This window comes from Carlito syrichta, unplaced genomic scaffold (assembly GCF_000164805.1).
Source record: "Carlito syrichta isolate Samal-C Ts95f unplaced genomic scaffold, Tarsius_syrichta-2.0.1 Scaffold173424, whole genome shotgun sequence".
NCBI lineage: Eukaryota > Metazoa > Chordata > Mammalia > Primates > Tarsiidae > Carlito > Carlito syrichta.
In genome coordinates, this window is record NW_007117520.1 from 555,699 (window position 1) to 573,315 (window position 17,617).

Below are 17,617 nucleotides of genomic sequence, written 5' to 3' on the forward strand. Positions count from 1 at the left end.
CCACTCACCTCAGCCTCCCAAAGGCGCGGGATTGCAGGCTGAGCCACCGAGCCTGGCTTTGCTTGGAGTTTTTAATCATCATTTTCCATTTTGAATATTATTGGTAATTGTTATGTACATTGAGTTTACTCTTTAGGACACCAAGAAAAGCTTTAGAAATTTCTGCCGTCTAGCTGGGTGTGGTAGTGCGCGCCTGTAGTTCCAGCTACTTGGAAGGCTGGGGCGGAAGGATCGCAGGAGCCCAGCAGGTCGAGGCTGCAGTGGCCGGGAGTGTGCCACTGCACTCCAGTCTGGGCGACAGGATGAGACTCCAACACAAAAAAAAGAAGTTTCTGCCGTCATTTTTGTGAAATCTGCACATGATTCAGAGACCAAAATTGTAATAAAGATCTCTCTTAATGTCCTGCCTGGTGTTATAACCATTGTCATGTGAATGTGAAGGTCTTTTTCTGTATCAGGGAGACCAGGGAGCCCCTTAAACGGGTCATTAGGAATTTTGTTGTTGTTGTTGTAATTGCATGATTAGTGAGTCTGAATATGAAATAAGTAGAGCCTATGAAAGGGATGTTTTGGAGCTTCTGTTTTCTAGTAAAGATAGCACAGAAAGGATCTACAGTAGCTACCATAATATTAAACAATATTTACAATTTGTATTTTGTCTAAAAACAAACATTACAGGTTGAAAATTTTCTTTGGTTTGTGTACAGTTAAGTAATCAGTTGGACAAAGAATGACCCCTACTGTAGGAGATAGGTTATTGGTGGAGACTCAGAGTAAGGGCAGCATTTTGGAAACTCATCCAGTTAGTCTTACATTCTTGCAAAATGAGTCTTAAGGTCAGACCAAATAGAGAAATGGTTAGAAAGAATACAGTTTTTTGTTTTGTTTTGTTTTTCTAAGCAACCTAGGCTTTGTATTTGAAAACTCTTCCTTCACATTTGCCTACTTTCCCTTAATTAATGACTGAACTTTCTCATATCATAACAGGTCCTTATATTTAAAATCAATTTTGTCATTCTTACCTAAGGAACTCTTACTTGTTTTGAATCTTTCCTATAATTTTCGTTCTTGAACTCAGTTTTGTGACCCTGACTGGGTCTTCTTAGCTCTTCCTTATCTCGAGCAGAAAAGCGTCTCTTGAGTCTTTGTAACAAGGCAATAAAAATTGGATCGCAGAGCATTGCGCTCCTTTTATTTACAGATTTGGTCCATAAAGTAGAAGTATTTGACCACATTCTGGAGAACCAACTAAATCTATTAGGAAAGTACAGAATTCAGCAAAACAAATTTTTAATCAATAAAAAGAAATTTACAAAAACTCATCCCTTAAAAAATTGAAACAAAATATAAAAATGTATATGGTAAATACGAACCATTTAGTATAAACCTACAAGTCCTTTTTTATGTGACATATGTCTATAGGTATATATAAAAATGGAATCATACTTATCCAGCATATTCCAGTTATATCCAAAGAATTGTAGTATGAAATATTGTACTTATATTATGAAGGCTAGTTTTTGAAAAACTATAGCCTAGAAATATTTGCAAATATGCACATATTTAACTAAATTGATATGCACGACAGGAAATAATAGTTGAAATTGAAAACCGTAACTTAATATTGATTGTACACTAACAAGAAGACCAAATTTTGGAAATTTCTACTCGCCTGTAATGTGCATGTAAAATAAGAGTTTTGCAGAGTTGTAGAAGAGTATGAGGGGAGATCTCCCAAAAAACCAGAACTGTCTTTTGGAGGGTGAGCCCCTCAGAATTTGTTCCTCTGTATCAGATGGTCAAGCAGAGTTTTTTATCTGGTAGTTTTGAAAAGGTTGCTTCACGATTTGTGGAAGAAACGTCCAACAAAGTTGTGACCAACAGGTAGGTGACTGGTTCTTCCACCATGACACCGCACCTGCCCACACAGCACTGTGTATTAAGCAGTTTTTGACAAAAAGTGTCATGATTCCTGTGCCCCACCCTCCCCGTTCACCTGATCTCCCCCCTTGAGACTCCCCTCCCCTCAAAAAAAAGTCCTCAAAGGGAAATGTTTTGGCAAAGTGGAAGAAGGGAAACAAAATACAGCAGAACCACTCAATGACATCGAAATTGACAAATTGAAAAACTGTTTTGAGCAGTGGAAAAAGCATCTCAATAGGTGTATTGCATCAAATGGAGAGTACTTTGAAAGCCACTGAAGTTTAAACATGTAAGAATAAATATATGATTTTTAATAAATCATTTCTGGGTTGTTTTGGGTTCCCCTTTTATGTGGTAACCACATTTCTTAGCAGAAATGTTAAATAATTTTTAGTAAACTCTGGTAACTTTAATTGAACACCAAATTGATCACTCTTAATAACTTACATATTTGTTATTGTTAGTTTGCTTTCAGCTTTAGATGACTGAAACTTCTTTAAACACAAAGGAGTTTGCTTGGCTTATGTGATTGAGACCACTTTAGGGACAATGTGACTGGGCTCTGTTTTAACTTTGCATTTTTTTGTTTCTTTGCCCTCAGGTTCTTTCCTTCATGGCAGCAGGCAGGGAAATATGCTTCCTTGTCATGTCCAAAGAAAGGAGAGTAGCCACTTAGTGTTTTCTTCTATTCAAAGTGAGAATAATTACATCAGAAAGGTCCAAGAGCTCTGTCCTTGATTTCATTGGTCAGAATTGAGGAAAATTTTGAAGTGGTCTACTCCTGAGCAGGTCACTAGCTGTGGCGGGGGTGGGTTGGGGGGGTGTGATGGGTGTTTAACTTTCAGGATGAGGGAGGTGCTAGGTGCTGAGCTCTTTCACATTAAGTGTAACATTCTCTTTTATAGCATGATAGCATGTTGTTGAAGTATTTCAAGGTGAATATAATCTGTTTACTAGCTTCTTAAACCTTAGCACAGAGAATTTGAGTAGCCTTCCTTGGCCTCCCAAACAGTCTGAGGTAGGAGAGGATTATTTGCTCTTACTCAATTGGGGAGAGTTGAAGTGGCAGCCCACATGTACTATTACCCTTAGTCAAATGCAGTCAACAAAATCAGCATTTTTGGAGCAGTCGTGACTCACTAGTGGTACAATGACAATATTTTGGCAATCACTGGTGTAGTGATAAGTGGCCTGAGGATGGACCCTAAGGAACAGTAACATTTAACAAATAAAGCAAGAAATAGGAGTCTGTGGATCCTTTTCCTATTTATTCTGAATTGCTACCTTGAACTAGAATAAGACAATAATGATGACTCCAGGTTTCATTTCTTTCACATTTCTTTTTCCAAAGACTAAATGCTGGAAGTACATTAAACTTAGAAACCGAGATTTGAATTTATTCTTTAAGTAAAAATGTTCTTTGAATATTTAAGTGAAAATGTACCTGTGACGCAAGCATTTTCTAATTTAAGAAAATAATATGGCAAGCAGAAAAAAAAATTAGATCTACTTTCTTTTCTGTTTCCTGCCCTTATATAAAGTCAAGAATCTGACCAGTGAGTAAATTTCATATTTCTTATCATAAAATGGATTACAAGATAATCCTGAAAAATGTAAACAAATACTTCCCTTTGAATTTCCTTTGTGTGTGTGTGTTTTAAATTGTAGTTTGTCTTTAGAGTCACTTGAAATCTAATTTTAAAAGTATATTTTTTCAGGTGTAATACTGAAGGCATTTAGCAACTTATTTTTAATTATGAGCTTCAAAAAACTATTTAGTTGACTTGAATTCATCAATTTTAACAGCATATGGCATATTTGATGTACCCAGTTGCTTTTCTCCATTACATCTCTCTGTGTATCTCTGGACATGTTAATGTCTCTAGCTTAGCTGTTTCTTTCCATGTTTCCATTAGAAATATGGAAAGAAAAGAAATATGGAAGGAGTTTTAAGTGGGTGTATCAAAGTTAAATGAAAAATGAAAGGTGTGTTTTGTAGTACATGAAAGCATTGTCTAATGGGTTAGATACTATGGAAGAACTGCATCCTTGGGTGTAAATTTTAAAACATTTTTACAAGTAGTAAGGGATGTTAAAATTTATGACTCAATATTCATCCTTACACACATACTTAATGCCTTGGAAAAGTTAATATTCTATTATAAAGGAATAAATGGTTATATTTGCTACCCAGTGTGTGAAGACCTCAGTGATTTGAAATGGGTTGTGACTGGTAATGGGTTATGAATGGTAGTGGATTGAGTGTCCTGTGTGCAGGGACCCTCCTATCCTTGAATAATCATAAACAGACACTTGATTTTCCCTTGGTGCTTTACAATGTGTAGGAATTATAGACATACTGAACCACTGCAAATCTCCATGTATCTTTTAGACAACGAAATACTAGCCAACAGACTTCATTTAGGAGGCCATTGAGTTCTTTACATTTTATTTTGCTACTGTCCCTCCGTTTCAAGGAGTAGACTTTTCTGGTTCATATTTCTGTCTCCTCTGAAGTGTGACACTGTAAATGAGTGGCTCAGAATCTTCTAGTGAGGTTGTTAAAATACCGATTACTGGGTCCCCCACCCTTAGAGTTTCTGATTCACTCAATATGGGTAGGGCCAGAGAATTTGCATTTCTAAGTTCCTAGGTGATATTGATGATGCTGACTCCGGTACTGTCCTTTAATGTTGCTTTTTACATTAGACTTTATATTGTTTTTCTCTCTGGATATCACTTATTATTTAGGTGACCCACAGAGAATTTTCACTTAAAATTTTGTATTTCTTTAAAGAGTAATTACCGTTTGTTGATTGGCATCTTGTAACTTTTCACAGACACATGAGTTACTGCTGCTCGACTGAAAGCTACTTTGGACTAGCAGATAACGCTTTGTTTTATTTTGCTTAATTTTCAAGCAAAGATAGAGTTTTTCCTTTTGTATTTGTTATTAACTAAGATACCATGATTGTTATTTCTCTCAGTAAGTACTGAAACTTTTAAAACCGATTTGAGGCCAGTACAGCCTCTTAACCATTGCCAGCTGTGCATGTTGCTATGGAAACCCAGTGGGAACTAGCAAGATTACTGTTGTAAGGACCACACCTGGCTTATTTGTATCCAATTCAAATTGGGGGAAATTTCAGAAGAATAAAAGGTCTCGTTTTTTTTTTTTTTTTTTGAGTTGGAGTCTCACTCTGTCACCCAGACTGGAGTGCAGTGGCCACTCCCGGCCACTGCAGCCTCGACCTGCTGGGCTCCGGTGATCCTTCCGCCTCAACCTTCCAAGTAGCTGGAACTACAGGCATGCGCTACCACGCCCAGCTAATTTTTGATTTATTGTAGAGATGAGGTCTCCTCAAGTTTCCCATGCGGGTCTCAAATCCGCGGGCTTAGGCAATCCACTCACCTCTGTCTCACAAAGTGCTGGAATTACAGGCTGAGCCACCAAGCCTGGCTATAAAAAAAAAAAGTCTCAAGATGTGCCAAAGGACAGCAAGAAAGAACTTTTCAGTTTGTAGCCATCATATTGGAAGCGTGGGTGGATTTTTTTTATTCATTACAGTTCCTGCTCTGGAGAGTTTTAGTGGGTGTGTTAAAGTTTGTTTGTTTTATGTATTTATTTCTCTTGGTATCTCCCTATCTCTTTTCTTTAAGGTGCTTTTTGTTATTTTGCTTTGCTTTTTGTTTTAGGTATATCCTCTTGTAGATTTAAAGGTTTTTTAAAAAAATTCTCTTAAAGAATTTAAAATACATACAGATCAGAATCTTTCAAAAGAGAAGTTTATTTCTTTTCAGTCATATTATGTAATAAAATGTCTTGACCACTGTTAGAAAATTATGGTAGAATTTTATGTTGATCTGTACTTTAAAGTAGTATGAGCCACTGTGATCCCCTACCCTTACAAAAACAACTTCTTTTTAAAGAATGGAATTTGAACTATTTATACATTTGATTTTGTTTGCACCGTTGAATCTAAGCTGTTGGTTCAGAGTTTCGTGAAATAGCATCACTGAATGTATAGAAAAATTTATATAGGCTAGTTACATGTACACTGAATATGGTTATATAAAATTTATAGTTTTTTTAATTGGTTATACTACTCAATCAGTTATACTGACTTATAGCAGTTATGCTAATTAATAACTATATAGTACAGGTATATGACAAATAACAGAGCATATATTAATTTCTCTGTTGGTTAAGGCTGCTTGAATTCTCAACTGATCAGAATTCTTAGGCCTCGTGACAAAACAGTTTGTTGGTCAACCAGTGAGGGTGAATTTTTACATCCTTGTGCTAAGTATTGGCCTTTCTAATTTTCTAAATGCAAAATGTAGTCTTGTATTTTTTTTCAGAATACTTTACAACTATAGCAACCTGTATCATTTTATCTATGTCTATCATCTAGTTCTACATGTACAGTAAGTCCCCTATATACGAACTTTCAAGTTGAGAACTTTCAAAGGTGCAAACCTGCATTCACATGTCCAATCACATACAACTGTACTTTTTAAGGTATTTATTGTAAGATTAAAAATGTTTATTTTTTGTTTTTTATGTATTATTTGTGTGAAAAGTATTATAAACCGTACAGTACTATCTAGCCAATTGTGTTAGTTGGGTACCTAGTCTAACTTTGTTGAAATTAGGCTTACAAATGTGCTCTTAGAAGGGAACTCATTCCTATGTAGGATACTTAATGTATATAAAGCTAACTGAATTAGATACTTGTAAATGTGGGGGGAGGTTAATGTTGTATATTTGGAGGTCAGTTTTTTTTTTTTATAATGTTAGTGAAATGCATCCTTTAAAGAAAATCTGTGTAGGCTGCTTTATTCAGTTTCATGAAGAATAGCACCTTCATACTTATTCAAATAACTTTCTCGTTTAGCTCCATGTTCCATATAAGGGCAGATACTAGTTACCTCTGTTTTGTAGATGAGGACATAGCCACAAGAGAGGTGCCTCTGGGTTCCCCACTATGTGTAATTGTTCCCTCTTAAAGTATTAGGTTATTTTATACAGCTTACTCAGTTATGCCTTTTTCTCTTTTTTGTATTCATAGACTGGAAAAGTAAGAAGAACTTTCCTGCTATTTTAATTACCAAACTACTCTCAGTTTTCAGTGAATCAGTTCAAAGAAAGAATGCAGTCTTTCTATACCTGGTAAATATTTTCTGCTAAATAAAGCTATTAATTTGGTAGCCTCTAATAAATCCAGGTGTTATGATGATTGCCTTTAATTTTATGGAATGACTGTTAAAATTACTTAACAAATATATATTTTTATTTTTAACTCTGAAGTTTTGTTTGATATCATTGATTTGATGGAGTGATGCTTGGGATGCCTGTGACCTAGCCGGCAATGGAAAATAGTGCAGGATTGGCCCTATACTTAGATTATACTCTAGTCTCTTTTGAAAAAGTTGTGACATTAGTGTAATTGGGGTATATAAATATATTTTTATATCATTTTTATTTTGTGATAATGTAACATTAGCAATAACTCCTTTATGGTAGTTTAATAGAAACACTTTGTAAATAATAGTTTTATAAAATTAATCTAGTGACCAGAATATTATAAACCTGTATTATACCATTTTACAAGTGACCTACATGAAAATTACAGAAGTCAAGTAATTTTCTTAAAGAAGTTCAACTAATTTGTGTAGAACAGAGATCAGACTCTAGTTCAGAATGTATGTCTGACTCCTAATCTAATGCCTTTTTTATATTTTTATTAAGTGCCTTAACAATAAATTTATGTGCTAAGGGAATAAGCAAACCATAGTGGCATTTCACATGAATTTTTCTTTTGGTGTAACTTAAAATGTTAATGTGAATATAGAGATGACAGTGGTTTTATCTATTTCACATAGAATATTTTATCTATTAACACCAATAAGAATTATTAAGTAACTGGCTTGTGCTTTTGAAACTTTTATATGTGTTATTTTATTTAAGCTAAGAAGAACCCTTGAGAATATTATTGTACCTGTTTTACAGATGAGAAAACTGACACTCAGAGAGAGAGTCATAAAATTCAAGATGCTTGAACTGGAAGTTAAACCCAAGCTCTCTCTGATTTCAAAGCCCATTACTAAACTGAGAAGCCTGTTTATTTTTTGAATTAAATTTTGTCGAATCATAAATCCAACCCATCTCATCCCATGTTAACTGATACTGATTATGGAATCATTCCCTTTCTTAATCCACACATCTAGAAATCATTTTAGATAGGAGAGAAACCATTTAATCATCTGTAACAATTTTTTTTTTTTTTTTGAGAAAGCAGGATCTACCAAGAGGACAGAAAAGCTCCCACAATGGGAGGGTATCCGAGGGGGTTACCCAACAATTTTTAACTATAGAATCATATTAGCTATTTTTATAGTGTAATTTAAAGTAGGAATCATATTTTCCTTTAAGAAATGTTTATAAAATATGTGTATATTATAACTATAGTAAACTAATTTGAGCAAGTTCAAAGGGATATCTAATGTGACTGAACATTTGTCTCACATGTTTTACTTTTTATATGTGATCATTCAGTGATTATTTTCTTAAAACATTTTTGAAAACAGACCTTTCAAAATTAGCTCAGACACTTTTAATGAAAAAAATTGATGTTTACATCAGAGTATTATTCAGAAACTAATATACTTCAAGTATCTGAGTGGTTTGAGGATAAAGGCTAATCATAAATAAAACTGTAATAATGAAAAGTATAAAGAAACTTTCTTCTTCCTTAGTAAACTACCCAGAATGCCTGACTTTGCCAAAACCAGGAGGACCTTTGCTTTACTTCTCCCCAAAATTTACCTTTCCCAAAGAATCTTTCATTAAACTATCATGATCACCTGGCTGGCTAAAAGAGGGTGGGGGCACACAGAATGTAGGCAATGTGATATGAAAACTACCTCTTTTAATAACTTATGTCATATAACTGTTTTAATCCTGGTAAGGATGGAGATCTTATAGCAAAGTATTTTAATGTATGTGCATTTGAATCTACATACTATTGAAAATGACAAATAATGTACATTAGATTGCCTGGTATCTTTCTATTTTCGGCAGTTATGTTTGTAACGTTATACAGGTGAGATGCATTAACAGATATTACTTTTTATGAAAATTCTGTCTAGAGCTTGCAAAAGTGATGTGAAATATATTGACATTACTTGTCATTATGGAAAGATTACGAAGTTAGCTACACTAAGAATTACTTGCAACTATTTATCATCCTTTGAGTAGAAGAGAAGGAGGGGCAGGGCTGAGACAACTAATGTTTACTGAATTCCTCCTTTGCTAGGCATATGTTAGACATGTTCACATATATGCTTTCATTTTTAGTATACATAAAAGTGTAGAAGTAGAACAGACAGTGGCTCAGCCTGTAATCCCAGCGCTTTGGGAGGCTGAGGTGAGCAGATTGCCTGAGCCTATGGTTTCGAGACCCGCCTGGGCAACTTGGCGAGACCTCATCTCTACAATAAATCGATAAACTAGCCGGGTGTGGTGGCACGCGCCTGAGTTCCAGCTACTTGGAAGGCTGAGGTGGAAGGATCGCCAGAGCCCAGCAGGCCAGGCTGCGGTGGCCAGGAGCGGCCACTGCACTCCAGTCTGAGCGACAGAGTGAGACTCCAACTCAAAAAAAAAGAAGTAGAGCAGAAAAGAGGAAAAGCTTGTGCATGAAACTACCCCTTTCTCTTTGTTTGGATGGCCAACTTGTGAACCCTTCGTATTCTTTCATCTGGGTTTGGCAGCACCAAATGCTGTTTTTTCCCGTGCTTGGAATCATAACTACCCAGGGTTGCCATATAGTGCTTTCCTGGCCAGAGGGGCCTCTTTTTTTTTTTTAATTTTAAGTTTTCAGAAGAAAACATTTTTATATTTCTTAAGAAATGGTATTTGAAGATTAATACATAAGGATAAAAAGCGGAAAAAGAAAACCAACTTGTACTTCAGACATGTTCAGATAGTCCTACCAATAGTAAGACTTCCTGTTCTTACTGTGCACAGTAAAGATGATTTTTTCTGACCTGTGGAATAAGAGTAAATTTAAAAGCACGGGACACTTTTTTCTTTTGCTAGGAGAAAACTCTTGACAGTTACATGGGGTTTGGACTTTTAAACATCTTTTGGGGGGACATAATTCAATCTAAAACAGTTGTTAAATCCTTTGCTCAGTGTCTTTTAAATAGGAAAATTAGACATATCACATTGTGGTGCCACTAAAATGGTAATTTTGAAAGAACATGACAATATGTCTATAATACCACATCTAAAATTCATTTTCTGATGTTGCCCTATGTCTAGGAGATTTTATTTAAAATTAACTGGGTTTCTAATATAGTTAATGGAATTTTGGTTTATAATGCGTTTTAAATTCTTTTTCTTTCTTCAGATAATGAATAAATGATGACACCGACTATGGAAAGTTGTTTAAGACTCAGTGCTTAGATCTGACCTTAAATCTGAACTTCCATTAATAAATTGTTGATCTTTATGTGGACCCCTCTATAAGGTCTTGAGGTGTCATTCAGAATACTGTTTATATTGTTGCAATTGGACTCTAACAGTAGATTATCTGTATACTTTATAACTGTAAGAATTGTGGTCTTGCCATTGCTAATAATACATCTTGTGAGCAGGAATTTCTGAGAGATGGGGAGGGCAAAGCTACACGATGACAATGAAAAAAGCACTGTATGGTAGTTTGTTGATCTGTTTCTCTTTTCTTTCTTTGCTAATTATTTTTTCTTTTATTTAAAAATAATTTCAGACTTACAGAAAAGTTGAAAGAATAGTACAAATATCTTTTCTCTGAACCTTTTAAAAGTAAGTTACTGACTGATGCTCCATCACTTCCAAATACAAGCATAAAACTCAGGAAATTACCACGAATTCATTACTATCAACTAATCCATAGACCCTATTCAAATTTTGCCACTTATTCCCAAAATGTCCCTTATAACAAAATAATCCAATTCAAGATTGTGCATTGCATTTAGTTGTCATATTTCTTTACTTCAATCTGGAGTAGTTCTTTAAGTCTTTCTGATTTGGGGGACCAATATACTTTCAAAGGCTGAGATGAGTGGATTGCCTGAGCCTGCGGGTTCGAGACCCACCGGGGCAACTTGACGAGACCTTATCTCTACAATAAATCAAAAATTAGTGAGCGTAGTAGCAAGCGCCTGTAGTTCCAGCTAATTGGAAGGCTGAGGTGGAAGGATCACCAGAGCCCAGCAGGTCGAGGCTGCGGTGGCCAGGAGCGGCCACTGCACTCCAGTCTGGATGACGGAGTGAGACTCCAATGCAAAAAAAAAAAAAAAGAAAGAACACATTTTGTAGAAAGCTTTGAATTTGGGTTTAGTTAATGGAATTTTGGTTTATAATGGTTTTTAAACTCTTTTTCTTTAGATAATGAATAAGTGATGACACCAACTATTGAAAGTTCTTTAAGACTCAGTGCTTAGATGATGGTTCCTCATGATCAGATTCAGGTCATGCTGTGCATCTTTGGCAGGAATATCCCAGAAGTGATGTTGTATTCTTTTCATTGCATCCTTTAAGGTGGTGCACAATTTTTATTTGTCCCTTGACTGGTGATATTAACTTTAATCACTTGATTAAGGTCACATTTATCAGGCATCTCCTCTATAAAGTTATACTCTGTAATTAATAAATAGTTTGAAGGGAAACTGTAAAATTTTATCACCAAATTTTTCGTGCTAGATTTAGCATCTGATGTTGTTTCTTTAGTGAACTAATTATTAGTATGATAGTTTTCAAATGTTGATTTTCCAATTATATTATTTTTCGACATTATCTGGCATTCTTCTATAAGGAAAAGCTTTGTCTTCTCCCTCTTTATATCAGCATAGCCTCTTGAATTCCTATGAGTAGTGGTTATACTTCATTCATTATTATTTTTATTTATTTTGTCCAAAATGCCCAGAATTTGGTTAATGGGAATCCCTTCAAACTGGCTTCTATGTCTTTTTCACGTATTTCCATAATTTTTTAAGCATACCCACTAATAGTTTCTTTGTGAATCCCTGGCTTTTTATGATAGAATGTGGCAGTAGAAATCAAGTTTTGGGTGCCAAGTATGCTCATTGCTGTTAGGGGTTATTGCTGCTGCCTGGCACTCAGTGGACAGAGCTAGAAAATAGAATATATGTATATCTATGTGTATATCTACTTTAAACTTATTTCTGTATATGTTATGAAAACTACTGAGTTTATACCACACCTCTAATTTCAGTTTAGTATCACAGAGTTCTTTCTAGTTTCTTCTCTCTTTAAGATTTTAATTTTCTTCTCCAAACAATGATAAATTCAGTTCTCATTAGCCTTAATATATTTACTTACTACACTAATCTTCCTGCATGTCATCAATCTCCTGGTTTTGTTGCTTTTCCCCTCACTTTCCTAAGCTTAGATATCTGCTTTGCTCAGCCCTATCTAGTGACTTTTGAACTGAATTATGGGAAAAGAGGGTGGGGGAAGTTCATTCTTTTATGGCAAATATTAAAGTAAATTGGGGCAGAACTGAAGTGTGCAGGGTCCCTAGAGGCCGGTTCCGGTCGGCGCGCTCTCCAGCGAGCAGAGCTCAGGGCGAGCCCCAGGTGAGGGCAGCGACTCCGCAGGGGATTCCACCGCAGTAGAACCAGGTAGTTGCACGGTGGGGAAGAAAGGATGCTGCCCTCCCTGCTGCCCGGTAGCACCCTGAGCAGCCGCAGTTGAAGCAACAGCAGAAAACAGAGCGTCGGCAGAGAAGGCGGCTCAAGCTGTTGGTAAAGTCGCCCAGCTGCTGTTTCTCCGTGGGATGCGAGTTGAAAAAACAGCCAGAAAACAGCGCTTCCCATTGCAATCTTCTTCGAGCTCTTTTTCCTTGCTACTCGGAGCTGATTTGTGCGAAAACATGCCTTGCACTTGCACCTGGAGGAACTGAAGACAGTGGATTCGACCTTTAGCAGTGGTCATCTACCTGGTGTCCATAGTGGTTGCGGTTCCTCTATGCATATGGGAATTACAGAAACTGGAGGTTGGAATACACACCAAGGCTTGGTTTATTGCTGGAATCTTTTTGCTGTTGACTATACATATATCGCTATGGGTGATATTGCAACACTTAGTGCATTATACACAACCTGAACTACAAAAACCAATAATAAGTATTCTTTGGATGATACCGATATACAGTTTAGATAGTTGGATAGCTTTGAAATATCCCAGCATTGCAATATATGTGGACACCTGCAGAGAATGCTATGAAGCTTATGTTATTTACAACTTTATGGAATTCCTTACAAATTATCTAACTAACCGGTATCCAAATCTGGTATTAATCCTTGAAGCCAAAGATCAGCAGAAACATTTCCCTCCTTTATGTTGCTGTCCACCATGGGCTATGGGAGAAGTATTGCTGTTTAGGTGCAAACTAGGAGTATTGCAGTATACAGTTGTCAGACCATTCACCACCATCGTTGCTTAATCTGTGAGCTGGTTGGTGTCTATGATGAAGGAAACTTTAGCTTTTCAAATGCTTGGACTTACTTGGTTATAATAAACAATATGTCACAGTTGTTTGCCATGTATTGTCTCCTGCTGTTTTATAAAGTTCTAAAGGAAGAACTGAGTCCAATCCAACCTGTTGGCAAATTTCTGTGTGTCAAGCTGGTGGGTTTTGTTTCCTTTTGGCAAGCAGTAGTTATTGCTTTGTTGGTAAAAGTTGGCGTTATTTCTGAAAAGCATACATGGGAATGGCAAACCGTAGAAGCTGTGGCCACAGGACTCCAGGACTTTATTATCTGTATTGAGATGTTCCTTGCTGCTATTGCTCATCACTACACTTTCTCATATAAACCATACGTCCAAGAAGCAGAAGAGGGCTCATGCTTTGATTGCTTCCTTGCCATGTGGGATGTTTCAGATATCAGAGATGATATTTCTGAACAAGTAAGGCATGTCGGGCGGACAGTCAGGGGACATCCTAGGAAAAAATTGTTTCCTGAGGATCAAGATCAAAATGAACACACAAGCTTGTTATCGTCATCATTGCAAGATGCAATTTCCATTGCCTCTTCTATGCCACCTTCACCCGTGGGTCACTACCAAGGGTTTGGACATACTATGATGCCCCAGACTACACCAACTACAGCTAAGATATGTGACGAAATACTTAATGATACTATAGGAGGGAAAAAAGACCCTTCAGATAAATCTGTGGACTCCCGAACAGTCTGGAAAAGCAAACTGTGCTACTACCATATGTCATATCCCATGGCTCAGGATTTTGTGCTTGGGACAAACCATAAATAATGGAAAATTTCAACACATAAGCAGGTGAAAGCCAAGTACAACTACTGGATTTATATATATGAGTTTTATATATCAGAAATAAGTCAGTCTAAATTTCCTAGACTTAGACTTGATCTTAACATTAGAGTATCACATACTCAAATGATAGAAACTGACTCCAACTAAATGTTCCTGGTATTACATTGCTTTACCAAGAGGATGAACATTAAAAAAAAATAGTACTTCCTATCCCTGCTGCATGAATATACTCTGGAGTTAACAGAAAGCATAATGCAGAAATATGAATCAGCGGAATTTAATCATAATCTTGTACCATATAAGCTTACCTAACAATTATTTCTCTGTTTCTCAACGTCTTTCAATAAATAAGAATTTATCATTTAAAAATAAATAAAGTAAGTTGGACAAATTTACTTCTGTTTTACCACCTTTGCTTCATTTACTTCCTGTATTTTTGTTTATCTCTCATTTGGAACCCTATTCCATGTTGATGGAAATCCTTTGTTATTGATGCTTTGCCTTACTATAACAGCCTATTTATAAGAGATTTTTTTTTTAAATTTTAGGTTTAATTACGTATTTTAGATTATCTTGATCCTACTTTTAGGAACTGTTACATTTAAAATGTCAAAGATAATTATCTGGGTCAATGATGATGCTCTGAACATTGATTATTTTTAATTCCAAGATACATAATCAATTTAAAACCGATTGCTTTCATGATATGAAAATATTCCATCACTTGTGAAGAACAACAAGGACTTTTTAAATGTTTTTAAGTTAATTCTGGTCTGAGTTACCTCAGCTCTGAGTTTTTTTTCTTAGAACATTATTTTTGGAACAAATAATGTCAAAGTGTAAGGTAAATTCCAAAAAACTCCAGGAGTAATTGTATGTATGAAGATAATTTATGTAAAGACTTTTTTCCTATTAAAATGGTCTAGGAATAGTGATTAACCTTAGAATTTATTAGCAAAATATAAATAGCAAATACAAAGAGAATATGTAACTTCTAAACTATTAGAAGGGGAGGAAAAAGGAGTAAAGAAAATGCATTAAATATATCAGGAAAAAAAGGAGGGGAGAACAACAACAAAGAACCAGTAAAGTAAATAAAAACTGTAGGATGATATGTTGGGAAAAGGCCAAGTGTGCTGGTATCACCGAGGACACAAATGAGTTAACAAACCTAGTAGAAGAGACACTTGGGTTGGAGTTTTTAAAAATCAAAAGCCCATCTATTTTTATAAGAGACATTCCTAAAACTAAACAACACATGGTTGAAGAATGTGTGAAGATATGCCAGTCAAACTATCCAAAGAAGTGGCTAATAGAACAGTAGCTTCTGAGGCCAATAAAGGGAGGAGTGGATACAGGAGGATAACTCTAAAGTGATAAAGGAACAATCTACCCACAGGATGTCCATGTACATAAAAATATAGTTTAAAAATATTTACAGGAAATGCTAATAACTACTAAGAAATATTGGTACATTTTTAAATTTAATGGAAAGTTTTAACATTTTGTTCTCTATAAACAAATATAGAAGATTAGAATAATATGCTAACCTTGCCCTGAAGAAATGTATAGTAACATTGTTTTCATGTATATATGGAACATTTATAATCAGCCCCAAATATGTCATAAAAGAAGTCTCAACAGGTTCTATAGAAATGGTAAACCATATTGCTTTATCACAATGCCATTAAAATAAAATCACAATAATTAAACTGTAAGAAAGAAAAATGCATTCCTAATACATTTTGGAACACTGTGGAAACTCAGTGGGTATAAATAAAAATGTATAATTGAATGACAAAAAAAATGGAATATCAGAGCTTGTGGGGTATAGCTAAAGTGGTTCTTGGAAGGACTTGTTAGCCTGAAGAGAAACTGTTAGAAAACCTACTGAAAATAAATGAGCTAACAAGGAAAAAATAAAAAGAATAAACTTACCAAGACAATAAAAGGAAGGATATGAGGATAAAACCAGAGAGAGACTAATAAAAAAGATTTAAAAAGGGATGAGCAACAAAGCTAAAAGCTAATTATTTGAAAAGATACAGTGAGAGCACACATGCTATTGTCTGAGATGATCAAGATTAAAAAGGAAATGGTACTACCAAACAATGTTAGCAACAAAAAAGGAAAGGTAAATACAGATTCTGTAGATTCAAATGTTGTTGAGGATTATTTGAGCAACTTTAATAAAATTGAAAACAAGATGAAATGGATAATTTTCTTAGAAAATTGTGAATTGTCAGATTGATTCAAGAAGAAATACAAAACCTGAATAAACAGTAATCTTTTAAAAAACTGAGTTATCTGTCAGAAAGAATTCTTTTCATGTCTAGAAACTCATCAACTCTATACCACATGAGAATCATTTATTTTGATTGGCAGTTTTTTTTTTTTTAAATAAGGGGGATGGGCAGATCGCAACACCCAGGCATCACGCAAAGTAGGCAGGCCCTTTGATTGGCAAATTTTAATAAGCCTTCTAGGAACAGATAATCTCTTTTTTATAGAAACAGGAAAAACTACACGTCATTTTAAGGACTGGGATAACTTTGGTAGCCAACTGGAAAGACAGTACAGGTACGGAGTAATTTCATGTCCAAAACTAACAATGGTAACAAGTAATGAGTGAATGATACTCTAAAGGAAGTACAGCAGGACTTTTGTTTCTGAGAAGATGGAGTAGAAGAACTTTTTCCTAATTTCCCTCTAAGTACAACTAAAGCCCCTTAACATTGCAAACAAAACAAGTATATATTGGCTTGGCTTGGTAGCTCATGCCTGTAATCCCAGCTACATAGGAGGCTGATGTGGGAAGATCACTTCAGGCCAGGAGTTCTAGACCAACCTGGGCAGTTCTAGACCCTATCTCTTAAAAAACAAACAGGTATACTGAAAATTGGAGGCAAAAAATCAGACTAGCTTGGGACCTTGGAACCTGATGAATTTCCAGGTTTTTCTTTTGGCTTCATAAAGGGGGATGTCAAAAAGCTTATGGAAAAATGGAATTAAAATATGAAAATAAAAAATGTAAACTTTATTTCTCAATGTAAGTGCCATCAAGTTCAAGGCATTTTTGTAAGTGATGATGACAGCCATTTAGTCCATTCCTAAAGAACTGAGGGTCCTGGAGATGTAAGCTTTTTTTTTTTTACATTATAAACTAAAGAGAAACGAATGGCCTTTAAAGTTTTTTGTTTTTGTTTTTTTTTAAGATTAGGGAACACAAAGAAGTCACAAGGAGCCAGATCAGGACTGTAGGGTGGATGCCTAATGATTTCCCATGGAAACTCTTTCAAAATTGCCCTTGTTTGATGAGACAGATGAGCAGGAACA

The 17,617-nt window shown here is 35.5% G+C and overlaps 1 protein-coding gene and 1 pseudogene across 5 annotated transcripts in view; both read left to right on the forward strand.

Moving 5' to 3' along the window:
- The window catches only part of POU2F1 (POU class 2 homeobox 1), a 188,874-nt gene that overhangs the window by 71,322 nt on the left and 99,935 nt on the right, over positions 1-17,617 (forward strand). Inside the window, exon 2 of one of the 4 annotated variants that reach the window (XM_008051451.2) lies at positions 6,996-7,096. The exons of 2 other annotated variants lie outside the window; for them this stretch is intronic. Coding sequence is in view for 1 of the 2 variants with exons in the window: in XM_021709324.1 (XP_021564999.1) it covers positions 6,996-7,004 (9 nt within the window). In the remaining variant the exon portion in view is untranslated. The remainder of the gene's footprint in view (positions 1-6,995; positions 7,097-17,617) is intronic. One more of the 4 variants, XM_021709324.1, reaches the window with a different exon arrangement.
- On the forward strand, positions 12,768-14,483 carry LOC103252858 (annotated as a pseudogene). Its single transcript, XR_002481534.1, has one exon. The product of XR_002481534.1 is annotated as a transmembrane protein 184C pseudogene (transcript).